Source organism: Bison bison, unplaced genomic scaffold, assembly GCF_000754665.1.
Source record: "Bison bison bison isolate TAMUID 2011002044 unplaced genomic scaffold, Bison_UMD1.0 scf7180017864162, whole genome shotgun sequence".
Taxonomy (NCBI): Eukaryota; Metazoa; Chordata; class Mammalia; order Artiodactyla; family Bovidae; genus Bison; species Bison bison.
Window position 1 is genome coordinate 4,424,457 of NW_011494734.1, and position 12,914 is coordinate 4,437,370.

General features: G+C 43.3%; 1 protein-coding gene and 1 gene segment (V, D, J or C); one reads left to right on the forward strand and one right to left on the reverse strand.

Annotated features, from left to right (window-relative positions):
- The window catches only part of STARD3NL (STARD3 N-terminal like), a 62,183-nt gene extending 59,693 nt beyond the window's left edge, over positions 1–2,490 (forward strand). Inside the window, exons 8-9 of the mRNA XM_010841495.1 lie at positions 751–826; positions 1,997–2,490. Coding sequence (XP_010839797.1) covers positions 751–809 — 59 coding nt within the window. The 3' untranslated portion in view covers positions 810–826; positions 1,997–2,490. The remainder of the gene's footprint in view (positions 1–750; positions 827–1,996) is intronic.
- Positions 2,491–9,819: 7,329 nt separating this feature from the next.
- Positions 9,820–12,914, reverse strand: part of LOC104989723 — a 26,685-nt gene continuing 23,590 nt past the window's right edge. Inside the window, 1 exon segment of the C gene segment in view lies at positions 9,820–10,419. Within this exon segment, the coding sequence occupies positions 10,277–10,419 (143 nt within the window).

Genomic DNA, 12,914 nt, shown 5'->3' on the forward strand with positions numbered 1-12,914 from the left:
AGGGCAATGGTACCCCACTCCAGTACTCTTGCCTGGAAAATCCCATGGACAGAGGAGCCTGGTAGGCTGCAGTCCGTGGAATCGCTAAGAGTCAGACAAGACTGAGCAACTTCACTTTCACTTTTCACTTTCATGCATTGGAGAAGGAAATGGCAGCCCACTCCAGTGTTCTTGCCTGGAGAATCCCAGGGACGGGGGAGCCTGGTGGGCTGCCGTCTCTGGGGTCACACAGAGTCGGACACAACTGAAGTGACTTAGCAGCAGCAGCAGCATGCAACACTGACTCAGAATGGTTGTAACTATGGTTGCTGAAACAGCACACAGTGGTGACTTTCAGCTTGCCCCATACTTTAGACTCCCTCTCTCACTCACTGAATACAGCCATTTTTCAAATACGTATATTAAGTTATTTATACCAAAGAGATTTTCACTTGAAAACCAGGTAAGCGTTTCAGCAAAGAAGCAGACAAGGAGGAACAGTGGATAATAGTTCTTGGTCTATGTGAATATTTTTAGGAGAACATACATGAAATCCATTGGACAGATTAGTGTGAATGATATTGAAAGGTTTTCCTTCTATAAGATATAACGTAAAACTATTTTACAGTTTCATTAACTCAGATCTCTTGTGGATTAAACACATGTAGCCCTCATTTAAAATTTTATGCACATATATTAAATGTTAAAGAAATCATTTGTTACTGTAATTGAATGTGGTACTTTTTCTCCTTCCCCTTCTCTACCATCTAGGATCTGAAAATGAAGCTGAAGAAAAGCAGGACAGTGAAAAACCACTTTTAGAACTATGAGTAAGACTTTTGTTAAAGTAAGTCTTTGAAAATGAAACTGTTAATAGCGAAGTAGTTAAATATGGAGCCTTCCTTCAAGTAGATTCAAAGTTAAATTCAGAAAATGTGAGAGTGATTATAGTTATATTTCTCCTAATTACGTGAATTTGTCAGGCACATTTTATTATGTAAAATCTCTTAACATTTTCTAGGTATAAATTGGCAGAGGATGAAAACTACGTAAGAGTCCCATATTTCTGAATAAGGGTGACTTAGTTCATTTTTGTTTATTGTAGCCAGAGTGTCTCCATGTCAGGCATGATTTAATGACAAACCCTAACTTCTGAGGGCGGCAAGGGCAGCAGTCCCGGGAGGTAGTACTGCCCTTGTCCCCACTGGCAGGGAAGACTGAGGGTGAGTGACTGGTCCAGGGTCCCACAGCTGGCAGGGGCAGGGCCAGGACTCAGGCGCCCCGTCTGTACCAGCATCCACCCTGGTCCGCACAGGACGGTCGTCTCTGGAGTGTGTTGGAGCTTCTGCGGTGACAGGTGCGGTCCAGTCACAGCAGTCGGGCTCCACGTGCCTCCAGGTCAGGGCACATTGTTCAGTCCCTTCAAATCATCAAAGGAAACATTTCAACCTCACAAATATGAGCGAATAAACAGTCAGTTGTAAAAGCTGTATTTCTGCTTAATTATTTAACCACAGAAGGAAAAGAATAGACCTTAAAACTTCATCTGATAAAAAAATAATCTGTTAACTATGTATAGTGAAGGATGTTAACTTCTGTAGACTTATTGTGGTGACCATTTCAAAATATATACAAATATAGAGTCATTATGTGATATAACTTAAAATGTTATTTATCAATTATATCTCAATAAAAAATAATGAAATAAAATTTTAAAGCAGGAAAAAGTAGTGCACTGATTCATAGAAGGTGGGCGGTTGGCATAGAGTCAGATATGCCGGCAGAGGCAGCCAGAGTCCTGGTATTGAAGGGCCTGCATCAGTGGTATCCACTGTGCTTCGGGCCCTTTTCCTACAACAGTGTTCAGACATAAGACAAAATCGTGGGCATGTGAATAGTAGATCCTTTTCTAAAAGGCTTTAAGATCTTGTGTCGCCCCATCCGTGGTTTTTCAAGTGTAGCATTTTGCCTTTTTACACTGCATCTCAAATATTGTTGTGTTCTCTCTTCTTCTAAGTGTGAAAAACCTTCATTGAAAGTCACCAGAAAGAAAAAGGAACTGGAGATGGGGTCTCCCTATTGAAGGTTGAAATGGTGACATCCACTGCTGACATTATTGAACGGCTAGTAAAGCATTTATTTATTGTAATACCTCACAGACATGGTACCATACCCGCGTCCATTTATGTTACCTGCCTGTGGCTGGTAAGAAATGTCGTGGTCCACCCTATGTTCAGTGAGACAGGATCTGACCTGTCAATGAATAGTTGCAGAAAGTCTTGTGCTATGTTCCTAATCAAAAAGACTTCTTAATATATTGGAATAACACTTTTTTAGTATGTAAAATATCTTTTTATTTTGATTTGCAGAATGGAATTTTTTTGTCTCATGTTTTGAATTTCTTTTGTATTTCTTTTTTAACTCCCTACATTTCCCTTATGTTTTTTAACTCATGCACATTCGCTGTTTGTACAATTTTAAAAGGTAATAAACTCCAGCATATCAAAATGATTAGTTTTATTTTTCCTGTTTGCATTATGTATTTGGCCTAAAGTGTTAGACTTACAAAAGGGGAACCTGAGGGATTGTGAATACATGTAGAAGTTCACCAGAGATAGAATCTTTCTCTTAGAAGAATGATCTAAAATAGTCCGAATACCCTTCTTTAAACCCTTTCTATGAAATTATTTCCCCTTGTGTTTAGTTAGTGAATCAAAATGAACTCAATTCTATTGTGAGCTGTTTTTGTTAAAAAGAAATATTCAACACAGTGCTTCATGGGAAGCAGCATGTCTGTCAGTTTCCTGTCGTTATTCATTATGTCATTTAAGAACAGAAGTGCAGCTGGAGCTCCCTGGGAACCTGGGGCCTCACCAGAAGGAGCACCTTATGTGGAGAAAGGGGGAGCTCCAGGGTCAGGCTGTGGACTAAAACCTCCAGCCTTCAATGGTGTCATCACAGTGAGAACGTCCTGTCCCAGGAGTGGACCCGCATCTACACCACGATCACAACGGGGCCTGAGCCGGACATCAGTGTGTGACTTTAACCTAGGAAGGAGCTCTCCCCCTACACTCAGGGTGGACTAGTAGGACGTGGCCAGTCCTCCTGGGAGGGCAGGGACCCCAGATGTTGGCTCTCAGAGAAAAGACAAGAGGAAGGAAGGATGTGACTTGACTGTGCTGCAAGTTCAGACTGTGACAGCTGAAGCCTTGACCTCAGCCGTAGAGCCCTGCTTCCCTCTGGAGCCGGACGGATGGAGTGCAGGGCCTGGACCCCTGCTTGGACCTGCTGGGTGGGGAGGGGGGCCACCTGCTCTTCATGCTCATGTTGCTGAGCAGCCCTCTGCTATTCACCTTTCACACTGTCATCTGATTTACCATCTGGAAAGCCTTGCTCAGATTGACTCTGAAGTTATTTAGTCCCTGTAGAGGGCTTGGGTGACTAGTATATATGATACTCAGTTGCAGAGCTAGGTGACCCCAGGGCCTTCTGTATCTTGTTTCTCGTGAGGGAGAAAGCACATCTGCAGTCTTTCTATGTCACTGGGTTCGGGGATTGGGTCTCATTGTCACCGGGTCTACACTGAGAAAATAAAACCAAGACATATCAGCCTCACAGATCATGGAAGAGCACAGGTGGTTGGTGGAAGGAGTCCTGTGTTCCAAGGAGTCCTGTCTGCCCTTTCCTTCAGGGTCTTGAGGTGCAGCATTTGGACATCCTGAGAGGAGCTCATTGGATGAATTCTGTCTATAAAAGTGGGGAACCTGAACCCCCAGCCCAGAGTATGTGTGATAACAATCGCAAGACTGTGCAGAAGGACCTTTTATTCCATTAGCTGTGACCCTTTGAAAGTGAGCAAAGTTGGTTGTGGTTTAACTGTTATTTTTTTGTGACACCCCAGCTACACTTTGCAAAGATCCAACCAGTCAAGGCCAGTTTGACTTTGAGCGTTTTCCACGAATCAACCACACTTGACAGAGCACGTGAACAAAATTGAAACCTGAGTGGGTGAAACCCCACCAACCGTACCAGCACCCTCCTGCTGCCACTCAGGTTGTCTCCCCACCCCCACTGCCCTCCCTTTTCTGCACCTCCCAGGCCAGGGCTGCCCAGGGCGAGAGAGGCAGGAAGTTGCTGAGAAGTTGGAAACTACCCAGCACTGTCCTTGGGGCCCCGGCAGGGAAATCAGCTACACAAAACTTTCGGTGATTTGCAGTTTTTCCATCTTGCCTTCTATGCTCTCCCAATGCAGAAATAGTTTCAGATTGCTAAGAGGATGGCCAGGTATTTGGGCTAAGGATGCCTGATCACATTCTTCAGAACCAAGAAGACTAAATTAGATTTCTTCTTTCTTGTATCTGGTTGCTCTTCTTTTGTTTTGAGATCTGAACTTCTATTTGGTTTTCAAAAGAACTGGTTTCACGGAAGCTGAAGCAGATTGTAAGCAAACAAACAAAAAACACCTTCCCAATTTTAAAGGAGACAATGTTTTTTCTAATACACAAAAAGGATTTTCGAATCACGTATTTTTTTCACCCACGCACCATGCAGTGAACTTTTTGTTTTGTCTGTATCTATAGAAATAGACACTTGAATAAGAGGATGGTTATAATATGTGTTACTATTATTACTCAATAGAAAAAGTGATCAAAGGACATGAATAAATACTGCAGAGGAAAGGAAATCTGAATTGACTTTAAATATATGAAGAGATGCTTATCCTCACTCACAGGAAGAGAAAAGCAAATTAAAACCACAGTGAGATAAATGAAATATTATTTTTCACCTGACAAATCAGCAAAATCCTGTCCTATGACATCACTCTCCTGGCATTAACCTACCTTATGGTATAGGTACGGGTTGGTGCTGTGTCCATCACAGGCAATCCTAAAGGAAATCAACCCTGAATATTCATTGGAAGGACTGATGTTGAAGCTGAAACTCCAATACTTTGGCCACCTGATGCAAAGAACTGACCAGGTGGAAAAAACCCTGATGCCAGGAAAGATTAAGGGCAAGAGGTGAAGCGGGCGACAGAGGATGAGATGGCATCACTGACTCAATAGACATGAGTTTGACAAGCTCAGGGATATAGTGATGGGCTTGGGGTGCTGCAGTTCATGGGGTTGCAAAGAGTTGGACACAACTGAGCAACTGAATAACAGCAACCATCTTGGGAAAGTTGGCCATTGCTGTCAAAATGACCCGATACACATAGTCAAAATAACACAAAACACTGTTATAATTTCAACATTTTTTGTAATAGCGAAAGAGTGGAAAAAAGCCAATAATATATCACGGGGGAATTTTGTAAATTATTGTATATTCACCAGTGAAATATCACACAGCTTTCTATGTATCCCTAGAGACTGACATAAAAGAACCCTATGCTGTGTAAACGCAAAGAAGTGCAGAATAATGTATATTGTTTACTACCTTTGTGTATGAAGCAGGAAATTAGAGTATGTATTCATGCATATACATTTGTGTTTTATTTATTTACTATTTGTATGTTCATTTGAATTTGCTAAATAAATAAAAGCTAGAATGATGGAGAGGAAGTGGAAGTGTAACCTATAAGAGGTAGAGAGGTACATAACAGTGGTTGAAGCAAGATATCTTAATGCAGTTTTTAGTGTTTGTTGATTTTGATTCATGAGATGCTATAATCTAATGATTTAACTGGGGTTTCCTAGGCATAATAGTTTTCAAGTACACTTCTTAATTTTCCTTTTCTTTAAATAACTTTTCGGGGAAGATGCATAGTAGTCTGTCATATGATATCCTTTATTTTTTAGTTTCTAACTGGGCATTTGGATTAATTTGGGTTTCTGTAAATGGTGCTATAGTGAACCAACATCTTGGCACCTAGATCTTAGTACATGTATTTTATTTCCTTAGGAAATTGATGTGTCAGTGGTCAGAACACTTTCCAGAGAAGCAAGTTCTACACTATAATGAGCCCTATGATGGTTCCTTGCTGCCTGAGATCTGAGCTGGCAACGTTGGAACTATTTCAACCACTTGCTGCCTCAGCCAGCTGCACATTCAAATTACTGAAAGAAAATTTTTTAAAGTCTGATGCCTGGCCTGTGATGAAGTCTGGATCTCAGTGGTTCTTCCTTCTCTTCCTTCCTTTTCTCTGTCTTTCCTTCCTTCCATTTATTTTGAGTTATAATTCACATACCATAGGTTCCCCCAAAGATACCAGCTATTATAATGGATAAAGCAGCAGGACTTAGGTCAGGCAGACATGGCCCATGTGGACTCTGGCACTGCTCCATGTTAACTTGGAGTACATTTCTTGTTTCTCTGGGACCTGGTGTTCTCATCAGCGAAATGAGTCATACCTGATCTGTATTTTAGTGAAAACATCAGACATGAAGCAAGCAAACTGCCCAGCAGAACTGATGCTCACTAAGTGCTAGGTACTTCCTGTAATTCAAAGAAAACTAAAGAAAGCAAACATACAGGAAGTAGCCTAAGAGCACATTACAGGAACCAAGAGCACATTACAGGGACCATGCATTTACTCAGATTCGTTCTCACGACTAATAGAAATAACTGAATTTCTAGCTTGTCAGCTGAGTTTTACCAGCTTGGTGTAGTATCTCTGCTGCTGCTGCTGCTAAGTCGCTTCAGTCGTGTCTGACTCTGTGCAACCCCATAGATGGCAGCCCACCAGGCTTCCCCATCCTTGGGATTCTCCAGGCAAGAACACTGGATTGGGTTGCCATTTCCTTCTCCAGTGCATGAAAGTGAAAAGTGAAAGTGAAGTCGCTCAGTCGTGTCCAACTCTAGCGACCCCATGGACTGCAGCCTACCAGGCTCCTCCGTCCATGAGATTTTCCAGGCAAGAGTACTGGAGTGGGGTGCCATTGCCTTCTCCGGTAGTATCTCTAGTTATCTCTTTTTACTCAATTTCTAATTGACTATTATATAAGGCTTTGAATAAAGTGGGAAATCCTGTATTACTTAATTGTGACCCGCTTGATTGACAACAAGCTTTCAAAAACTGAAGTCTATGAGGGAAAGCATTCCAAAATAGTAGAGAGAATTCATAGTGGGAAAGACTTTGAGAATTATTGCCTTGGAGTTTCCTCTTTTACTCTTGAGAAGTGTATAAAGTGCTCCAATTCTGTAAAGACTATTGAGATATGAGGGTTTTCATGTGGAACTGTACTCATCCTTGCCTCACTTTTCCATTGCACACCTGCAGATGCAGACTACTCTTGAGATATTTACTTTATCCAACCAGTGTCATGGACTTTAGCCACAGAGGTCCTATTACCAGATGGAAATTCAGTGTATAAAAGCCTTTCCAGCATGAAAAATTTGGGGATGGGTTGACCTATGACCCTCTAATTGCACACCCAGCCTAGGCACAAGGAGAAGAAACAGATAAAAGGCAATTCTCTTCACCTGCTCTTAGCCTAATGAGGAAGGAAATTTTCCGTTTTTTTTTTTTTTTTTTGTAAGTGGATTTATTATCTTTCTAGTTTTTATTGGAATATAGTTGCTTTACAATGTTGTGTTAGTTTCTGTTGTATAGCAAAGTGAGTAAGCTTTACATTTTCATATATCCCTTCTTTTTGAATTTCGTTCCCATTTAGGTCACCACAGAGCACTGAGTAGAGTCCCCAGAGCCATACAATAAGTTCCCATTAGTCATCTATCTTATACATAGTATCAATAGTACGTGTCTGGCAATTGCAATCTCCTAATCGATCCCACCTTCCTTTCCCCCTTGGTATCCATATGTTTGTTCTCTACTTCTGTGTCTCTATTTCTGTCCTGCAAATATGAACCTCCAATTGAAAGTAAAAGTAAACATCTATTCTAGCAGAAACTAATGTAAAAGTTAGGAGCAGAGTTCCAGTAACCAGGCTGCTTGGGTTCAAATCCTAAGTCTCTTTCTTATTAGCTGTTTAACTCTGGTGTGTGTGTGTGTGTGTGTGTGTGTGTGTGTGTGCGTGCATGTGTGCTAAGTCACTTTAGTCATGTCTGACTCTTTGCAACTCCCGTTGCAAAGACTGTAGCCCACCAGGCTCCTCTGTCCAGGGGATTCTCTAGACTCTGTTCTATAGATGAGAAAGCTGAGGCAGAGAGGAGACAAGGAGGGTCTAACTCTGGGAACCCTCCTTAGCTCCTCTCTGCCTCAGTTTCCTCATTTCTAAAACAGAGATCATTGCATATGTCTTCTGAGAGTTCAATAAGTTAACAGATGCTAAGACAAAAAGCAGAAAGCCTTTGCTGTTATTACTTCATTGGGTTACTAATCACTGAATTTGTAAATTGCCATAGAAATCTGAAATGACTTAATTTGAACACCTGATTCTAAATATGGGTAAACCTAGGAACATGATGTGGTCAAGGAGACACGACACAGTTGGTTAGAACAGACCAGGAAGTGAAGGTTCTAACTCTTGAGGAGCATGGTGGACCTCTGGTCCAGTGTTCCCCTGTACCACATGGTAGCTGTGCTATAGTGGAAAAGGACTGGACCAAACTGATGTATGCCTTCCTCCCATCTCAGAAATGCACCTGGGCACCTAAGAGGCTTCCACACGGATTCTGAGGATCTGGCGTCTGCTGAGTCTAGGGCAGGAGCTGGGGTGACAGGATGTTCAGAGTACCATCCACTGTCTTGCTCGGAATGAGACTCTCAGTCCAGTTCATTATACTCCTGAAAGAGCAGTTACTAAGACTCACAGAGTCAGGCAGAGTTTCCATAGTGTTGATAACAGAGGGAGAAGCTCTGGTGATTCCAGAGAATATACGTGAGGAGAAGGCAGACGCACCTGCAAGTCCTTAAGAAAATTCTCACAGACTCTTTGGAGGAGGCCTTTAGCAAAGAAGCAAGGCATGTTCTGTTTTGTTGGGGTTTGTTTTGTTTTTCCCAGTAGCAAATGAGTCAAGGGAAAGCCACAGGATCCTAGGAAACAAAATATGGGCTTTGAGATCTTAGAGACCTGGCTCTAAATGACTGTTACTTACAAAAGAGTGATCATGAGCAGAATACTCAATCTCTCCAATCTGTAAACTATCGACTTTAACTGTACCTTCCTCCAAGGGCTCTTAGACAATAAATGGGATTCCTGGTGAATTGTTAAAACTGAGTCCAGTTGAGTCAAGATGAGTCCAGCTTGTCCGCAGGGATATGAGATTACAGATGATTCTTGGTAGTTCGGTATATGTGTAGAATCTACCGACTTTACAGTAGAGCTACAGACAGTAGATGCTAATGTTGCTGAGGGCTTGCATGGTCCAAGCATCACCAACATATCTACTCCTCATGTTCCAGGAGACATAACTGTAACTCTGTTACACAGATGTGGAAATGATGGCACTGAGAGTTCAAATCGCTACCTGAGGTCACGCAGATACTAATACAGACCCAGGGTTCACATCCAGGCCCTCAGGGCTCAGAGTCTTCATGCTGCGCCCTCCACCCAGTGCCCCTCTGGTGTTGGTGCAGTTCTCATGGGGTTAATGTGAGGAGCAGGAGGCAGTGCTTGTGAGGCACTACTACAGATCTGAACACACACAAGTCCAAGTCATGCTGGGTGTCAGTCACACTGTTGCCATAGGAACATCTCAAACCAATGAGTCTGAATCTGGTGACTTTGAAAGAGAAGGAACACTGGCACCTTCTTTTGGCTGTGGGTCCCCTTGGAGCCAGTGCCCCAAAGAGAGCACCATGACTACCGTCTCAGGGAAAGACCTAGAAATGTGGTGTTGCCCATTATTGTAAGCAGAACTAAATTTGATATCACTGTTGTCATGCTGTTTCTCACCTTGATTAGTTTCATGAAATTAAAGTACACAGATAAAAAGGGACTTTTGATTTCTTTTTTAAAATTTATTGTGCTTATTGTGAAAATCAAAGTACAGGATTCAAGTAGCAAAGCCAGCATCTCCAGGGTGTGTGACGGAAGATCAGGGCCGTGGTCTCGGTGGAGATGCTCAAGGAGGAAACAGGGAAATGCCCACTGTGTGTGCTCCAGGGGTTATGAGGACTTAGGGGTGGGGAGGAGCTGATGAGGTTGTGGGGACAGTGGTGGGAGAGGCTCCCCTGGACTAGCCCTGGGCCGTGCCTTTGAGTAATGGCAGAATTCTTGTTAGAGAGGAAAACTGTCTGCCCAGTGCTTCGAAAAACCCTTACACAATGATAGAAAATTAGACACAACACCTGAAATAACCCAAACCCAGAAAGCAAGCCTGGCTAGGTCTTCAGTAGAGAGTTTCTGACACAATAGATGAAGAAGGGAAATTGGCCCCTTTGCTGTCCCCTGCGTCATGAGTTCTTCTGGTCACAGCAGACACCTGTTCTCCTAAACACACAGCAGGAGGTGGTGACAAAGTAGATGGCACTCTTGAGGAGGAGAAGGAGGTAGGTGTAGTAAGCAGAGTTGTACGTGAACTGCAGCTGCACGGTATCTAGGAGAAGTCATATGATTATTACCCATTCTTTCAGAAGGATAGGACACACCTCCTAACATTGTGTGTGTGCTCAGTCACTCAGTCGTGTCTGACTCTCTGCAGCCCCATGGACTGTAGCCTGCCAGGCTCCTCTGTCCATGGGGATTCTGCAGGCAAGAATACTGGAGTGGGTTGCCGTGCCCTCCTCCAGGGGATCTTCCCAACCCAGAGATCAAACCCGGGTCTCCCGAATTGCAGGCAGATTCTTCACCATCTGAGTCACCAGGGAAGCCCAATAAGAGGTATGGTCACAATTATTTACTTCTGATCATCTACATTGGCATGACACCCCTGTAACACCAAACCCCAAGGTAAACATTTATCATCACAACCACCACCACCAGGACGGCTCAGAATTCAGTTCACAGTTCAAGTCAACAACCTCAGCTAAATTCACTAGAACCTTCCAAAATATTAAAAAGTAAGGTTATATTTTTAATGGAGTCCAGTAGGGAAAATCATTTGTGATAAATTGCTTTCAGCATTTTCTTCACCCTTGCCATATGTCTAAAAAATAACGAGTAATATTCATTAACTGCTAGCCAAATGCTAAACACTTTTCTGAGAGCTTTGCATGCAAATTTTTAATCTTGTTTAATTTTTATGATAACCTATAAGATCATTTGGAGAAGGCAATGGCACCCCACTCCAGTACTCTTGCCTGGAAAATCCCATGGATGGAGGAGCCTAGTAGGCTGCAGTCCATGGGGTTGCTAAGAGTCAGACACGACTGAGCGACTTCACTTTCACTTTTCACTTTCATGCATTGGAGAAGGAAATGGCAACCCACTCCAGTGTTCTTACCTGGAGAATACCAGGGACGGGGGAGCCTGGTGGGCTGCCGTCTATGGGGTCGACCCCCATTTTACAAATAGACTGAGGACAGAGAGGAGTAATTTGCCTGACGTCACACATTTAGAAAGTACCAGGAACCACATTTCAATCCCAGCAACATGATTTTAATGAGCACATTCTTAGCTGTCATGTAGTTCTGCATCTCCACATTCAGTGCATACTCCAGACATTTGATATTTGGCATAAATATCAAGTCGAATCACTGGTTTGGAAGGATCTGATGCATTATACCTTGTGTATCAGTGAGATTATGATGAGGTTACGATCTGAAATTTGGTGGCGTCTACGGTGGGTGGGGCAGGGTGTAGTAAAGTGAACACTGTGCAAAATGCAAGACAGTGGTTAGCCCAATTCTCAGAAAGTTTAGGCGCTCATACCTCAGTCATCTGTCTGTCCTGAATGTCTCTCATCGTGGCTGTGATGTTATAGGCTAATTGCGCTTACTCTCCTTTGAAGTTTTACAAGAAATATATGATGTCAAGGAATAATTAACAACAGTGATGATGGACCTGACTTGGCTAAGCAAACCACAAGGCTGAAGTCTGTTCCTGAGGAAATATCTCTCTCTCTAGAGTCAGAACTCCAGAATCACTAGTATATGGTGTGGAAAGGATCTCAGAAGGTGACAGGCTCATAACTTACTGCCCAGTGTCAGGTCAGGTGTTAGCTGAGTTTCAGGCCCCCTGACACAGTGAGAATGAAGAAGGGATGAGCAGGACTGGAGCCAGTGCTTCTAAATTCACTAAGAACCCTCATGTAAGGAGAAGGGACCACTAACTGGTACTGATCCTGTGCCAGCTAAATGGATACCCTATGGAGACATCCCACATAGCTGACCTTATCTCTGTAATAACTGAAAGTGAAAGTGTTAGTTGCTCAGTCATGTCTGACTCTTTGCGACCCCATGGACTGTAGCCCTCCAGCCTCCTCTGTCCGTGGAATTTCCCAGGCAAGAATACTGGAGTGGGTTGCCATGCCCTTCTCTAGTGGATCTTCCCAACCCAGAGATCAAACCCGGGTCTCCCACATTGCAGGCAGATTCTTTACTGTCTGAGCCACCAGGGAAGCACTCCCCTTCAATTACTGAGTTAGGTGTAATTGTTCCCTATTGGCAGGTGAGGATTCTGCTGTTTAGCAGTGTAAGTAATGCACCCACATTAATGCAACTAATAACCAAAGAACTCTAGTCTGTGATAGTTGGAAGCCCAGGCACTTACACCCCCAGCCAGATGTCCATTGTGTCAAGGCCTTGGTTTTTGGATTTCTTACTCTATATCAGTGTCTTAGAGGAGGGATTCAAATGTCCTAGGTTGAAACTCCAGATCTAGCTGTGAGACTTGGTACTGGTGCTGCTGCTGCTGCTAAGTCGCTTCAGTCGTGTCTGACTCTATGTGACCCCATAGACGGCAGCCCACCAGGCTCCCCCGTCCCCTGGATTCTCCAGGCAAGAACACTGGAGTGGGTTGCCATTTCCTTCTCCAATGCATGAAAGTGAAAAGTGAAAGTGAAGTCACTCAGTCGTCTCCAACTCTTAGCGACCCCATGGACTGCAGCCTACCAGGCTCCTCCGTCTGTGGGATTTTCCAGGCAAGAGTACT